The sequence below is a fragment of the Eupeodes corollae genome, chromosome 2 (genome assembly GCF_945859685.1).
Source record: "Eupeodes corollae chromosome 2, idEupCoro1.1, whole genome shotgun sequence".
Classification (NCBI taxonomy): Eukaryota; Metazoa; Arthropoda; class Insecta; order Diptera; family Syrphidae; genus Eupeodes; species Eupeodes corollae.
Window position 1 is genome coordinate 148,077,896 of NC_079148.1, and position 12,468 is coordinate 148,090,363.

The 12,468-nt window shown below is 35.4% G+C and overlaps 2 protein-coding genes across 2 annotated transcripts; both read right to left on the bottom strand.

Moving 5' to 3' along the window:
* Positions 1–4,116: 4,116 nt before the first annotated feature.
* LOC129945409 (uncharacterized) lies at positions 4,117–6,333 on the bottom strand. The gene has a single exon (XM_056055146.1). The coding sequence runs from the start codon at positions 5,207–5,209 to the stop codon at positions 4,247–4,249; it is 963 nt and encodes a 320-aa protein (XP_055911121.1). The 5' UTR covers positions 5,210–6,333; the 3' UTR covers positions 4,117–4,246.
* Positions 6,334–10,662: 4,329 nt separating this feature from the next.
* LOC129945408 (uncharacterized) lies at positions 10,663–12,402 on the bottom strand. The gene is made up of 2 exons (XM_056055145.1): positions 11,995–12,402; positions 10,663–11,841 (listed from the first exon to the last, which is right to left on the bottom strand). Exons 1-2 carry the CDS (start codon positions 12,094–12,096, stop codon positions 10,954–10,956), a joined length of 990 nt encoding a protein of 329 aa, XP_055911120.1. The 5' UTR covers positions 12,097–12,402; the 3' UTR covers positions 10,663–10,953.
* Positions 12,403–12,468: the final 66 nt, after the last annotated feature.

Genomic DNA, 12,468 nt, shown 5'->3' on the forward strand with positions numbered 1-12,468 from the left:
ATCTAATAGAAGCATGTTAATAAAGTGAAATACAAAATAAATAAAAGTGTCTGATAGACCATATTCTTGTTGTTGAAAAAGACCTTGACTTTTCAATCATTGATGTGTTAAGCAAAGAGTTCGGGTTTGGGAAAACCGTTCCTTCTACAAAAGATTTTTAAAAGGTTCTCATTTATTCCCTTTAAGTACGAGTATGTTTTTTCAAAGTGTCTTGATTTTAAATTTTCATTTGATAATTTTCTTAGGACTTCCAACATCCATGGCTGCGTTCAATCTCAGACAGGTAGGCTATCCGGATTCCTTTTTGTTAGTGTCTTACGTGTAAATCAACAGCTGATCAAAAACAGCTGAGATGTCAAAAAATGAATCCAAAGGTATCCAAGAATTTCTGGGGTATGTAGGTATCTGACAGAACAGCTGATTCAACACACGGTTGAATCTCAAGAAACTTCAAAGGACCAGCTCCGAAACCCAAAAACCCGGCGAAGAACAATTTTTCAATTGTCAATTTTCGATGAGAAGGAATAAGAAATAAAAATAAAAAATATGAAAAAGCGCTACAATATTATTATAGAAGCTTAAATGTTTCTCTGCTTATTGCGAACAGCTGAAAGTTGTTTTTATTTTTTGACAGCTATCTCAATACAGCTATCCAACTCGTTCAACAAGGTATCTACCTATCTAAGATACCCTATCCAACACAAGATTCAACGCAGCCCATAAGATCTTTGAAGATGGATCTTATTGTGACAGCGGTGTTATATAGCCATCTTTTATACAGGTAAACATTCACTGTCATTTTTCTCCAAACTACAGTTCATTTATTCGATACTGAAATATCATTCAAGCATGTCATAGAAAAGATGACCTCATTTCCTGTGTTGATTAATATTTTTTTAAATATAAAGTGGGTCACAAATGATGAGTTAAAAAGTAAAACATATGGTGTGAAAAGTGTGCTAATATGGATTCTCTTTAAAATGAATTCAATGGTATGTCATCATCTTCTCCTCATCGAAAATTTAACAGTAAAACTCCTTTGAATCGACACACTTTGACGTCTCATAATTTTATGTCGTTTCTACCTACTGGATAATTACATTGGTCAGGTGCAGACGAAATAAGGGAAATAAAGTAAGGCAAGATTCAAGTATCTAATTGGCCAGCTGCCAAAAAAGTATCAAGTCAAGTCCACTTATGTCAAAATGACTGCTAATCATGATTTTTCAATTCACCGAAAGCTGAGCTTTATTACTCTATGAAATATTTATTTTATGCACAATTGCATTTAATGTTTTCTGTAAAAAAGTTCCTTGTCAAATTGAAAGAGGAATAACTTATATTTCTTTACAATACAACATACAAATCGTGTTGGACTTAATCAATCATTATAAGGTACGAGTAGGGCTTGTGAAGTAACGTTCCGAGTTTGAAATGTATGACACTTGAAAAAGTAACTAGTTGACTTGGTCAAAATGTACGTTCAAAGAATGCAGTTGACTGCAAATGAAGTCCCTTATGTTGTCTGAACCTGCCCATTGTGTAAAATCCATCTGTCAATATCTCAAGGAAAAAATGACCAAAGTGAGACCTGGTCAACCGTCAAAGAACTTATTTTGGTAAAGTTTAAAATGGGAAAAAACTACTAGCTTTAATGCACACACAATATTTTGTTCCATGAGAGAACTTTAGATTTTACTTATTTAATATGTACGTACAATGGTAATGAGAAAGTATGATAGACATTTTTAAATTATATAAAAAAAAGGAAATAATGAAACGTCAAAATTAGTTGTTTTAGACAGTCTAAAGGGCATGATCAATATTACTTGTCAATTTAGCTTAAAGGCTCTGGATTAATGTAATATTGATCGTTTTGTAAGTCCATCAATGTTGCTCATAACTAAAGCTGAGCCATTGATGAGCATCAACAAAATTTTTAATTTCTTTAATTTTACTTGGAAGAACTATAATGTTGTGTTGGTGCATCAAGGATTACCTCAATGTTTGTGTTTACATTTGTGAAATGGTACTAATTATTGTGGCAAGGTGTCTCATTTTCGGAAGTCTTCACTTAACTTTTTTTAATGAATTCTATTAATTGAATCATTGTCAATGTTAATTGATACTTGTATTAGTGGATAATTTACTTTACTTGACAGAAAGAGGCGTCACTAGTACTTGGCAATGATAATTGATCGTGTGTAGGGCCCTTTAGTTCAACTAACAGGAAATAATACGGGGCCAATTATACCTATCATTGAAATCAGTCAAACAAATTCCTTAGGCTTCGAAATTTAATACCAACAATAAAATAATTTGCTTTCTTAATCGCTTTCGCAAAACAAAATTTGGAATGATCAAAACCAATGATGGCATCTTATACAAAAACAAAATCAATTTTCAAGTGTGTTCTATTCGACACGAAAAAAATCAATTTTTCCATATTTACCAATGAAAATTTCACTATCAATGGGAACATTTTTTGTGAAAATATTATTTTTCATATTTTATGCTTACAATAACGTCAAAAACTGAAACTTTAAAATTGAAACAATGGGCAGGTTCAGGCAACATAAGGGGTTTCAAAGTTAGGCAAGTTTCTATTATCTGATTGGCCAGCTGCCAAAAAATTACCTTCCAATTAAGGCAACTTTAATGGAAAGTTAGCCGAAAAATCTCCCTAACTTTTAAATTAAGCCTACTTCTACCAAAATGACAGTTGATCGTGTTTTTTCATTCAAGTGAAAGCTGAACTTTATTACTCTATGATTTATTTATTTTCTACACAGCTTCATTTAATGTTTTGTGTAAAAGGTTTGCTTGACAATTTAGAAATAAGAAATATTTCTTTACATCACAAAATACAAATCGTGATGGACTTGCAGTTTGCCTGAAGAGTGTTCTGTAGACACAAGTTCTGAACTTGAAATTCATGACCCTTGAAAAACTAACTATAGTTGCTTTGGTCAAAATTTACGTTCAAAGAATGAAGTTGACTGCAAATGTAGTCCCTTATGTTGCCTGAACCTGCCCAATCTTAAAAACGTTCGTGTATTAACAAATGTCAAAAGGTGTGTGAAGAAATGTCAAAGTCTAAACATAAATTACTATTCTTTGGTTCCTCAAGAACAACAATAGTTTGAAAACTTATGAAGCTCTTCTTCTAACTTCTAACACCGATAAATAAAATATGAAATCTAATTAAAAAATTCAAACTTACAAAATGAGTTTTTATCAGATTGGCAAATTGGATCCACCTACTTCATGTTTTCCTTGTACAGCATCATAAATAATCTCTATTGTTCTGATAAGTAATTACAGACCAATTTAATGTTAAGCATATAAATAAAATGCCAGCTCCACAGCCTCATCCATATGTCTAATGATAACATTTTTATCTGCGCTAAAACACAGATAAGGTACATGCGTACATGACATCTAACAAAGTACATAAATGTTCGACGCCTATACATTTAATACGACCTGTGAAGACTCAATTCGACATCAAAACCCTTAAAACCTTACTTCGCAATATACCCTTTTTAACATGGTAAAGAAGGTATTTCTTGAGAGTCTGTCACTATTCAAAATGCCTTAGAAAACAATTTCTTTGAGCTCTTAAAATATTCTGTCTTTAAAATCTCAAGCCCAAAGACGTCATAAACTTCTTTCTTTGAGAACTCGCAACATATTTTTTTCTGGAAATCCGATTTTATATACATACTTTGAAATGTAATACTCCTACGTACCTAGAAGTCAAGGATTTACATCCAAATATCCCTGCTGTGAGTTTGAGTTCTTGTCCATGTATACATAGAACCCAAAAACGCCTATGCACTATACACACATATACTTTTTCAACCCCTGCTGCTGGTCGATAAATCTCAAGCTCTATGACATCAACACAAACGCCTTGAAAAGTGCTTGAACTAAAGAAAGATTCCACTGAAACTCTTGAGCTCTGAGAGAGCCCCAGATTTCTTCTGCGCAGAAGCTAATTTGGGGGGAAAAAACCTGTACAAAACTTTCGTCACTTGAAATATTGAAAAACAGGAATAAATCTCTGCTAAACATTAAAAAGGCTTCTCAATTTTAGATTCTTTTTTATAAATACTATATTATTTCTTATGCGATAAAACTTACAAAACTAATTACATGTAGAGTTTGTGCTTTAAAATTATTTACATTTACATTTTATTTTATTACAAATAGGTTAGAAATAAAACCTAAATACATTTCTTCTTTACTCCTGCTGCTTGAAAATAGCTTCGAGCTGTGTCAATAAGCCGATAGCCCTGAAATCTTCTTTTTGCAAGGCAAAATCTTCGAGGGGCTTCATATATTTCAAGGCATCCCGGTATGTGGAGATATTTTTCTTCTTATCGCTTGAATCTTCTTCATCGTCCAGGTCCAAGAGTATTGATTGGAGTTTTGGCATTTTAGCTTCGGGCTCGTAGTAGTCTTCGTTTTCTTCGTCCACCGTCACTGAAACCTCAAGCTTTGAGGATAAGTCGGCATAGCTATCGCTGAAATCACCGTCATCATAATCATCATCATCGCTGATTTCGATTGAATTATCAGCTCCCATCAGATGATCTTGAACGGCCTTGAAATCTTGCTCTTGCTGTCTCAAGTCCCGGATGACGTCAGCCATTTGGAGTGACAGACCACACGGTGCGACTTTTCCCAGAAGTTTTGAGCCAGGTGCTGCAATCTCTTCGTTGAAATCCTGCAGCCAAAGTTTGCTGGGCGTGAAGGTTGTAATGTCTAGAAGGTCTGCGGCCTCTTTAGCTTTTGAGAGAAGCACTTTGCCATAGATATCTCGATACGGCCGGTTTCTCAACAGCCATTCTTCCATGACTTTGTTCAAAAACTTCATTTTCTGCTTATTCTCCTGAATCAAGACATACTCCTGCGAGGGGATAAGCCTCAATTTGGGGTACGACCTCGGGTTGAGTCTGCGACCGCCGACATCTTTGGGATCGAAGTGCAGCGAACAGACAAGAGGCTTCTTGAGAACCCGTATTTGATTGTAGGAATCTTTGCAGGCCGACAGCCATACTTTGTAATCCGGTGACTCGGGAAGCGGGAAACGAAAGAACTTCAGATCGGGGTTGGTGATTGAGGATGAACTGCATCCGAAGATAATGCATCTTCTGTTGTTGCGCATTGGCATCTTTTGTTGTGTTTTGTCCATTTTGTCCATTTTCTATATGTATGCGAATTTGTTGTTTGCAATTTTCCAAAATACGCTCAAAAATTATGTACTCGTAAATTCCCTCGCGTCGTCGTTGAACGTCTGCGATATGAAACTAACTCAACCAAAAGACTCCAAAACACTGAAAACCGTTCGAACAAACGAAGAAGACGAACAGGAACAGAAACAGAGTCCGACGCAACGTTTTGTGGATTTATAATATTCTCCTTGATATACTCGACAGTCGACTCGAACACCGTACACCGAAGTACATAAAAGCAAGAGCAACAGCAGCTGGCTGGCTGACAACGACGACGACGGGCTTCAGGCTGGCGTACTTGAAAATGGTTTCACTTCTTCACGTTCGGTTCACACAGCCTTTCCTTTACTTTCCTGTGACTGTGCGCTTGTTTGGTTCTTTCTATCTTGCTGTTGCTGTGCTGTGCCGTTGTAATATCTGCTGTGCTATTGTTGTTGCCTCATCCGGTTTTGCTCTCTGTAGAGTCTCTCGAATTTCGAATCTCGTTGAAATGTTATTCTGGGGTGGTTCTAGTTTGTTCGTCGTTGTGTTTCAGAGACCTGAAAATGTTCAACTGAGAACTGACGGCCGTGACTGGATTTGAATTGCTGCTGCATTGGCTGCTGCTGTGCTGCCTGAGACTGAAACTGAGAGCCTGACGATGGTGATGTCGTAGTCGATGTCGATGGCGGGCTGACGTGATGACTGCTTGAGTTTTGAGTTGTTGTTGTGGTTTACATAGAATTTCCTATATAATAGAAGTTGTCTGTGTATGTACTGGACACTTTACAGGCAGAGGCACCTTGAATTTTGTTGCTGAGGATTTTGGTGAGATTTCCGATGAACTGACTCTGTCTCTGACACAATGTCTGTCATCCCCAAAACCAAAACACAGCTGCGAGTGGCATTGGCAACGGCAAGCTGACAAGGGAAAGGAAAAGGCAAAAAGGAACCGGGAAGACACAAGATTCAAGATTAGTTCACTTGAGTTGGTTGAATTGGCAAAGGGATTGGGAAACAGAAGTAAGGAGCAAACGGCTACGGCAACGGCAAGGGATAAATTCTTATTTCTGTTTTTCGGCTACGGACACGAAGTATTTAGTTTCGTTTTCGCAAAAGTTTTTATAAAATTATGTTCTGTTCATAGTGCCGGACGGAATAGCATCTCTTGAATGGAATATAAGGGTTGCACGAATAAATGTCCTGAAGTACAACTGTGTAAGTATTGGTATGAAGAACTTTGAGCGTTATTAATCACAAAAGGATTTCGATTTTTGAAGGAATAAAACAAGAAGAAGATGCTGAAGGAGAGAATGAAGAATTTCTTTTTAAGAAGGCAAGGAGTGTATCCTTGGGCGAGTATTTTGTATCTATACATATATCTATATATATATCTATATAGGTCACACATCTACATTTATGTTTATCTAGGATATTTTGATGTAAAATATTATGTACCTACCTAAGTACCTATATGTTTCTTTAAGAAAATAAGTTTCCTGTAGAATATAAATACAGGTAGCTAGGAAGATAAAGGTAATTGACCGGTCAGTCAAGTTATTTGTAGACTTTTAATAGGAAATAATTAGGCTTTTACAATTATTAGACATATGTATTTAGGTTGGTGCGTTGCATCCAGGTAGCGAGGATTAAGAAATTAATTAGGATGAATGTAATAATTTTCATAATTTCGCCATAAGAAGGTATGCAAATCTGATCAACGAATTTAGAGTTGATATTTGAGTTTTTAGATAAAGTAGGTCAGGTCCGAGGAAGATGCAGCAGATTAGAGCGATAAAAATAGTGAGTTTATCATAGAGGATTATTAAATTGGTAGTAGGTACCTATCTGTTAGAGGAAAGTAATTAAAAAGTAATTTAAATTCATCAACAAATAGGCAAGGATGTATACCTAAGTACCAATTTGATAGGTACCTACCTATGTGCTTTAAAGTTTTGAATAGATAATGTCCATTACATATTAAAATGCACCTAATAGTCCTTCAAATTATAATTAGTTGACTTATAGCAAGATTTATAACTACCTATAGAAGATTACAGACACATAAGGTAGTCATGGCTTGATTTTAGGAAATGTTGTCACACCTGTCAATTTTTAATATTTTTAAAAAGTGTAACGCGGATTATACTTGGAATGAATTGAGTTATTATACTCTGGGATACATGAGTACATAAAAGAAAGGATAATTTTTTGCAAAGAGGAAAGGAATGGAAAATTGCTAAGTTCCATCATCCTTCCCCTTCGTTCTGAAAATTTATTCAGAACGAAAAATTCCATGAAAAATTAGTCAAGTTCCGTTTAAACTTACCATTAACCATCTTACATACAAAATACTGTTTTTGAGAATTCTGTATAAAACGGTCTGCTCATAATGCTCTACACTATGGGCAAAATAATTGAAACACTTCCTTATTTTTTTAGGCAATATTGAGTTTATAACGTTTAACTTGTTTTGCGAGACCAAAGCTTTGTTGACTTTGCAATATGCTTAGATTCGTTGGCTTCTTGGACTTAAGTTTTGCATATTTGGTACATTTTAGCAAAATAGATCCGCTTTCTTGGAGATCGTGCATGAAGGTTAATAACCTGCAAGTTACGATTAGAAGTGACTGGAGTCCCTATTTATCGCTGCCGATCTTTTGAGGACATAACTGGATTAGTTAAGGATTTTTTCACCAACTTAGCCATTACATTCATTTTACAACGACGCCCTCTGGTTTCATCATTGAAATGATATTTAATGTAGGTATAGACTTTATAATCCAAAGGGTGTTTTCTTAGATGTGAGGTTTTTAAGGAGAAGTATTTCATTTAATCTGTGTGGCCAAAAATATGCATATAGCTTTGTTATAAGGATAAGGGTTTCCTATTATGTTTAAAAATGATTTCGGACAAGTGGCTGGCTCACAAAAACACTAGCCCAAAAGCCCAATTTTAGGCTGTGCCGGGCAAACACGACCCGATGAACCCACACAAAATATCACACAATCAAGGACGCCACCCCACAACGCGAGAAAACCCGCTCACCAAAAGTTTGCACTCACGAACTGAACCATAATTTCTTAAAACGAATTTGCACGATTTTCAAACATTGGGCAGGTGCATCCGGTTCATAAGAGATTTGAAAGTTAGGCAAGTTTCTATTATCTGATTATCTCATTGGCCAGCTGCTAAAAAATTCCAATTAAGGCAACTTTAATGGCAAGTTTACTGGAAAGTTAGTCAAGAAAAATCTTCCTAACTATTAAGTCAAGTCTACTCCTATCAAAATGACAGTTGATCATGTTTTTTCGTTTAACTGAAAGTGAACTTTATTACTCTATGATGTATTTATTTTTTACACAATTCAATTTTATGTTTTCTGTAAAGGGGTTCCTTCGGAATTTAAAAAAGAAATAAGTATTATTTGTTTATAATACAAAATACAAATAGTGATGGATTTTTAGATTGCCTGAGGGATGTTTCGTTGACAATATTTTGTTGGAACTTTTTGCACTAAGAACTTAAAGTAGAGGTTTGCGAAGTAAAGTTCTGAATGTAAAATTCATGACACTTGAAAAACTAACTAGTTGCTTGGTTAAAATGTATGTTCAAAGAATGAAGTTGACTGCAAATGAAGTCCCTTATGTTGCCTGAACCTGCCCATTGCTCAGAAGTAAAGCTATGTAAGTAAACCCGATTGGAAGATCTTCCAATATTGGCCGAACTGTCAAACATCTTCCAATAAATCCAATTAGATGGCAATTGTCAATTTTCTATCAAGTAAAAAGTGTCCACTTGGTTCGTTGGTTGATTTTATCCAAATATTAGACAATTTTTTTGTAAAATAATAGTTGACAATGCCGTCAATTTTTGGTCTTTCAATAAAAAACTAAAAATAATCAATTTTCAAGTTCCTTCAAATTCAACCAGCTGTTCTCTCAGATAACCTCATATACCACAAATTCTTGGACTCTTTTTTTGACACCCCACCTGTTTTAAATCAGCTGCTCTGTGACACGTAAAGGATACTCGAATACCCTATGGTTGCGTTCAATCTCAGACAGATAGGGTGTCCGGATACCATTTTGTTAGTGTTTTGTAAAAAAAACAGCTGATATGTCAAGAAAGGTATCCAAGAATTTCTGGGGTTTGTATGTACGTATCTGACAGAACAGCTGATTCAACACATGGTTGAATTTCAAGAAACTTAAAAATTGAGATCAGTCTTTTGTATTTGTTGGTATACAAAAAGATGCAAAATGTTAGTTGAAGATGTACTTGGGAATGTTTTGTACATAATAGACGATGAAGAAGCTATTTGCCTCCGAATTTTAGAAGGTAATTATGATCTAGCACCTTCTACTCATTCGAAAAAGAGATCGAAATTCTTTCAAACAATATCTAGGTATTGTCGCTTCATAATAGTCCACGTCTCTGTTAAACGTAAATCGTTTAAAACCGGAGATTTCGAAAGTAAATTATTAATCGTATAGAATTCCAATTGAGTTAAGAGGAAATTTAACATAGATTACAGATTAAGGTTATCTCTTATTTATTAAATTGTTACGCACCTATCAATTTATCATCGTCCGACGAATCAGTTAAATTATCCTTTAAATGTTTTATCTTACACCAATTTTGACTTTGAAGCTTAAATGTTTCTCTGCTGTTTGTGAAAGGTTGACAGTTGTTTTTGTTTTTGGACAGCTATCTCAATATAGCTATCCAACTCGTTCAACAAATATACCTATTCAAGATACACTATCCAACACGGTAATGAACGCAACCTATTTGTCTGATATTGAAGGCAGTCATTGAAAGACAGTTTTGCAACGATTGGCTGTCAATTTTTTTTTCTGTCACTCTTGACAGAAAAACTTGTGTGTGTGACAGAAAATTGCTGCGAAAAGCATCCAGTATTGGAAAATTTCTAATCGCTTATATTTAGCTTTAGTCTATTTATTACGAAATGACAAATGAAACTGAGCACAATTAGAGTGACAACTGTCAAAAAGAAAACTCCAGATTAAAAACCAAACGTATAAGAAAAACACCCGTTACACACAATTTTTTGTTATGCACAAGAGCAAAAATACTCCATTAAAATGGAGTATTTTTGCACAACAGTCTTGACTTTTCAATGTTAAACTTTGGAATTTATCAATTGATAGTAGACACTCGATGATTGACTGATAACATGAAGGTTCGTATTTACTTCAACAAGCCCGCTGCTATCCCAAAAACTATGCCCGTATCCGTATTACGACTTAGACGGTTATGGATGACGAGAAGGATTCTATCCATTTCAATTATTTTTATTTTTTCAAGTAGTCTATTGTTGAAAGTAATCTTCCAATTCTCTCTTCTCACTCTGAAAATCCAATAAGGAATTGTTATAAACACTCTTTAAATTCATCTATATTTATTTTCCACATACCTTATTTTAAGATAAATTAATACTAAATTTCAAAATATATATATTGGGATTTATAATCTTTGAGAACTAGGTATAAACTTTATGACTTTTTTAACATAAATATGATTAATAATATGAAATATATATAATTCACACTAAAATTGGAAATTTATGAAAAATTATTGTGCGGTAAGTTTAAAACAGATATAAATAGGTATTAAGTCCACTAATAAGTTTAAAAAGAAAAAACACACACACTTCTTTTGTACTTTGTTTTCTAAAACACTTCGAGATCAAATGGTTGCGTTTACAAACCTAAGATTCCAATTGACCCGTATAAATTTTTTCCAATTGCTCAATTAACCCGATAGCTCTATAATTATCCATCAACATTGAGTACTCTTCCAATTTCTTGAGACAAGCCAAAGCCTGCTGGTCATTGGTTATTGGTTTGTTATTGTCATCGTTATCATTATCGTTGTTGTTGGTGATGGATTCATGCCTTCCATTTCGGGTAAATTGTGTTTCACAAAAGTTTTGACTTTGGCCGTAATCATTATCGTCATCACTATCATCAATTTCACAAACATCATTGTTCGAACTGCTCATTGTATGATCATAATTCATCATGCTATCAAAGCTAAAACATTCCCCAGACCCAGATTGATCCAAAGGTGGCAGCTGAATTAGATCATCATCTTTGTTCAGATCGATGGTATGCTTTATTTCCTCATAGATATCACGCAACTCCAATGATCTTTGAATTCCATCGTAAAAATTCGAATTTGGTGTGAGCAACTCCTCGTTTTTGATGCGATACTTTCTCTTAAACCTGTCCAACCATCTTCGGTTCGGTCTGAATTCACTGTACTTAAACAGGTGCTTGGCTTCGTATGCCTTCTCCAAGATATCAACATCGGTGAGGGGCAATTGGGCGCATTTGCAACGATAAAGCCACTCGTATATCACCTTGTTAGTGGTAATCGATATCGCAGACGGCCGTCTGCGAAGTCTATTCGGGTCGCCATTATTGGCCCACTCCCTGAGGAGTCGTTCCTTCTGCGACAGAATCGACAATATTTGGGTTCGACCGCAATCAAACTTCAATGCCAGCTCCCTTGTGTCACGTCGGGTTTCCGCAATTCTTATAACTTCTATCCGTTCCTTCAGCGACAACACTCGTCGACTTCGCTTTTTTGTTTGCTGAAAAAATTGGTTGAACATTGATTATTCAAAAAATTGTAAGTTTTTAAAGTTAGATAGCAAAACAGTAGGTAAACAGATAACGGTAAGGAATTTGCTCGATATATGTACATAAAAATGAAATACAAACTAAATTAGAAGAAAAAAACTTACTTGTTCCATATTCTCGTATCGGACAACGGTACTATTCATGGTGGTGTTTGGAGTATACTGATAAAATGGCTGGCCAAAATGTAACTGCTGAGGTGACGTCATCGGTGACAGAGCGTCGGACAAGTAAAATGCTGCTTGTCCGTGAGCTGAGCTGAGAAATTATAGACTGATTCATGGCATGCGCACTAAAATTAAATCGCTCTCTATCACCATCGTCGTAGTTCGCAGGTTGCCGTCTACGACCTACGTACATCAACGAACCTTAAGCACCACAATCTATGGAAGAAATTTGGCAGCAATGCGACTCTGGCAACTAAACGGTCGCTCTCTGTTTGTGTATTCAATAGACGGCAGATGATAGAAAGCAGAGTGGACGGGACGGGGAGGCAGTTTGTCCGATAGCTTTACCGATTTGAACGTCGTCGTCGCGTGTCGATTGGGAAGAGTACATGATGGGTCATAGCTTAAAGCTAT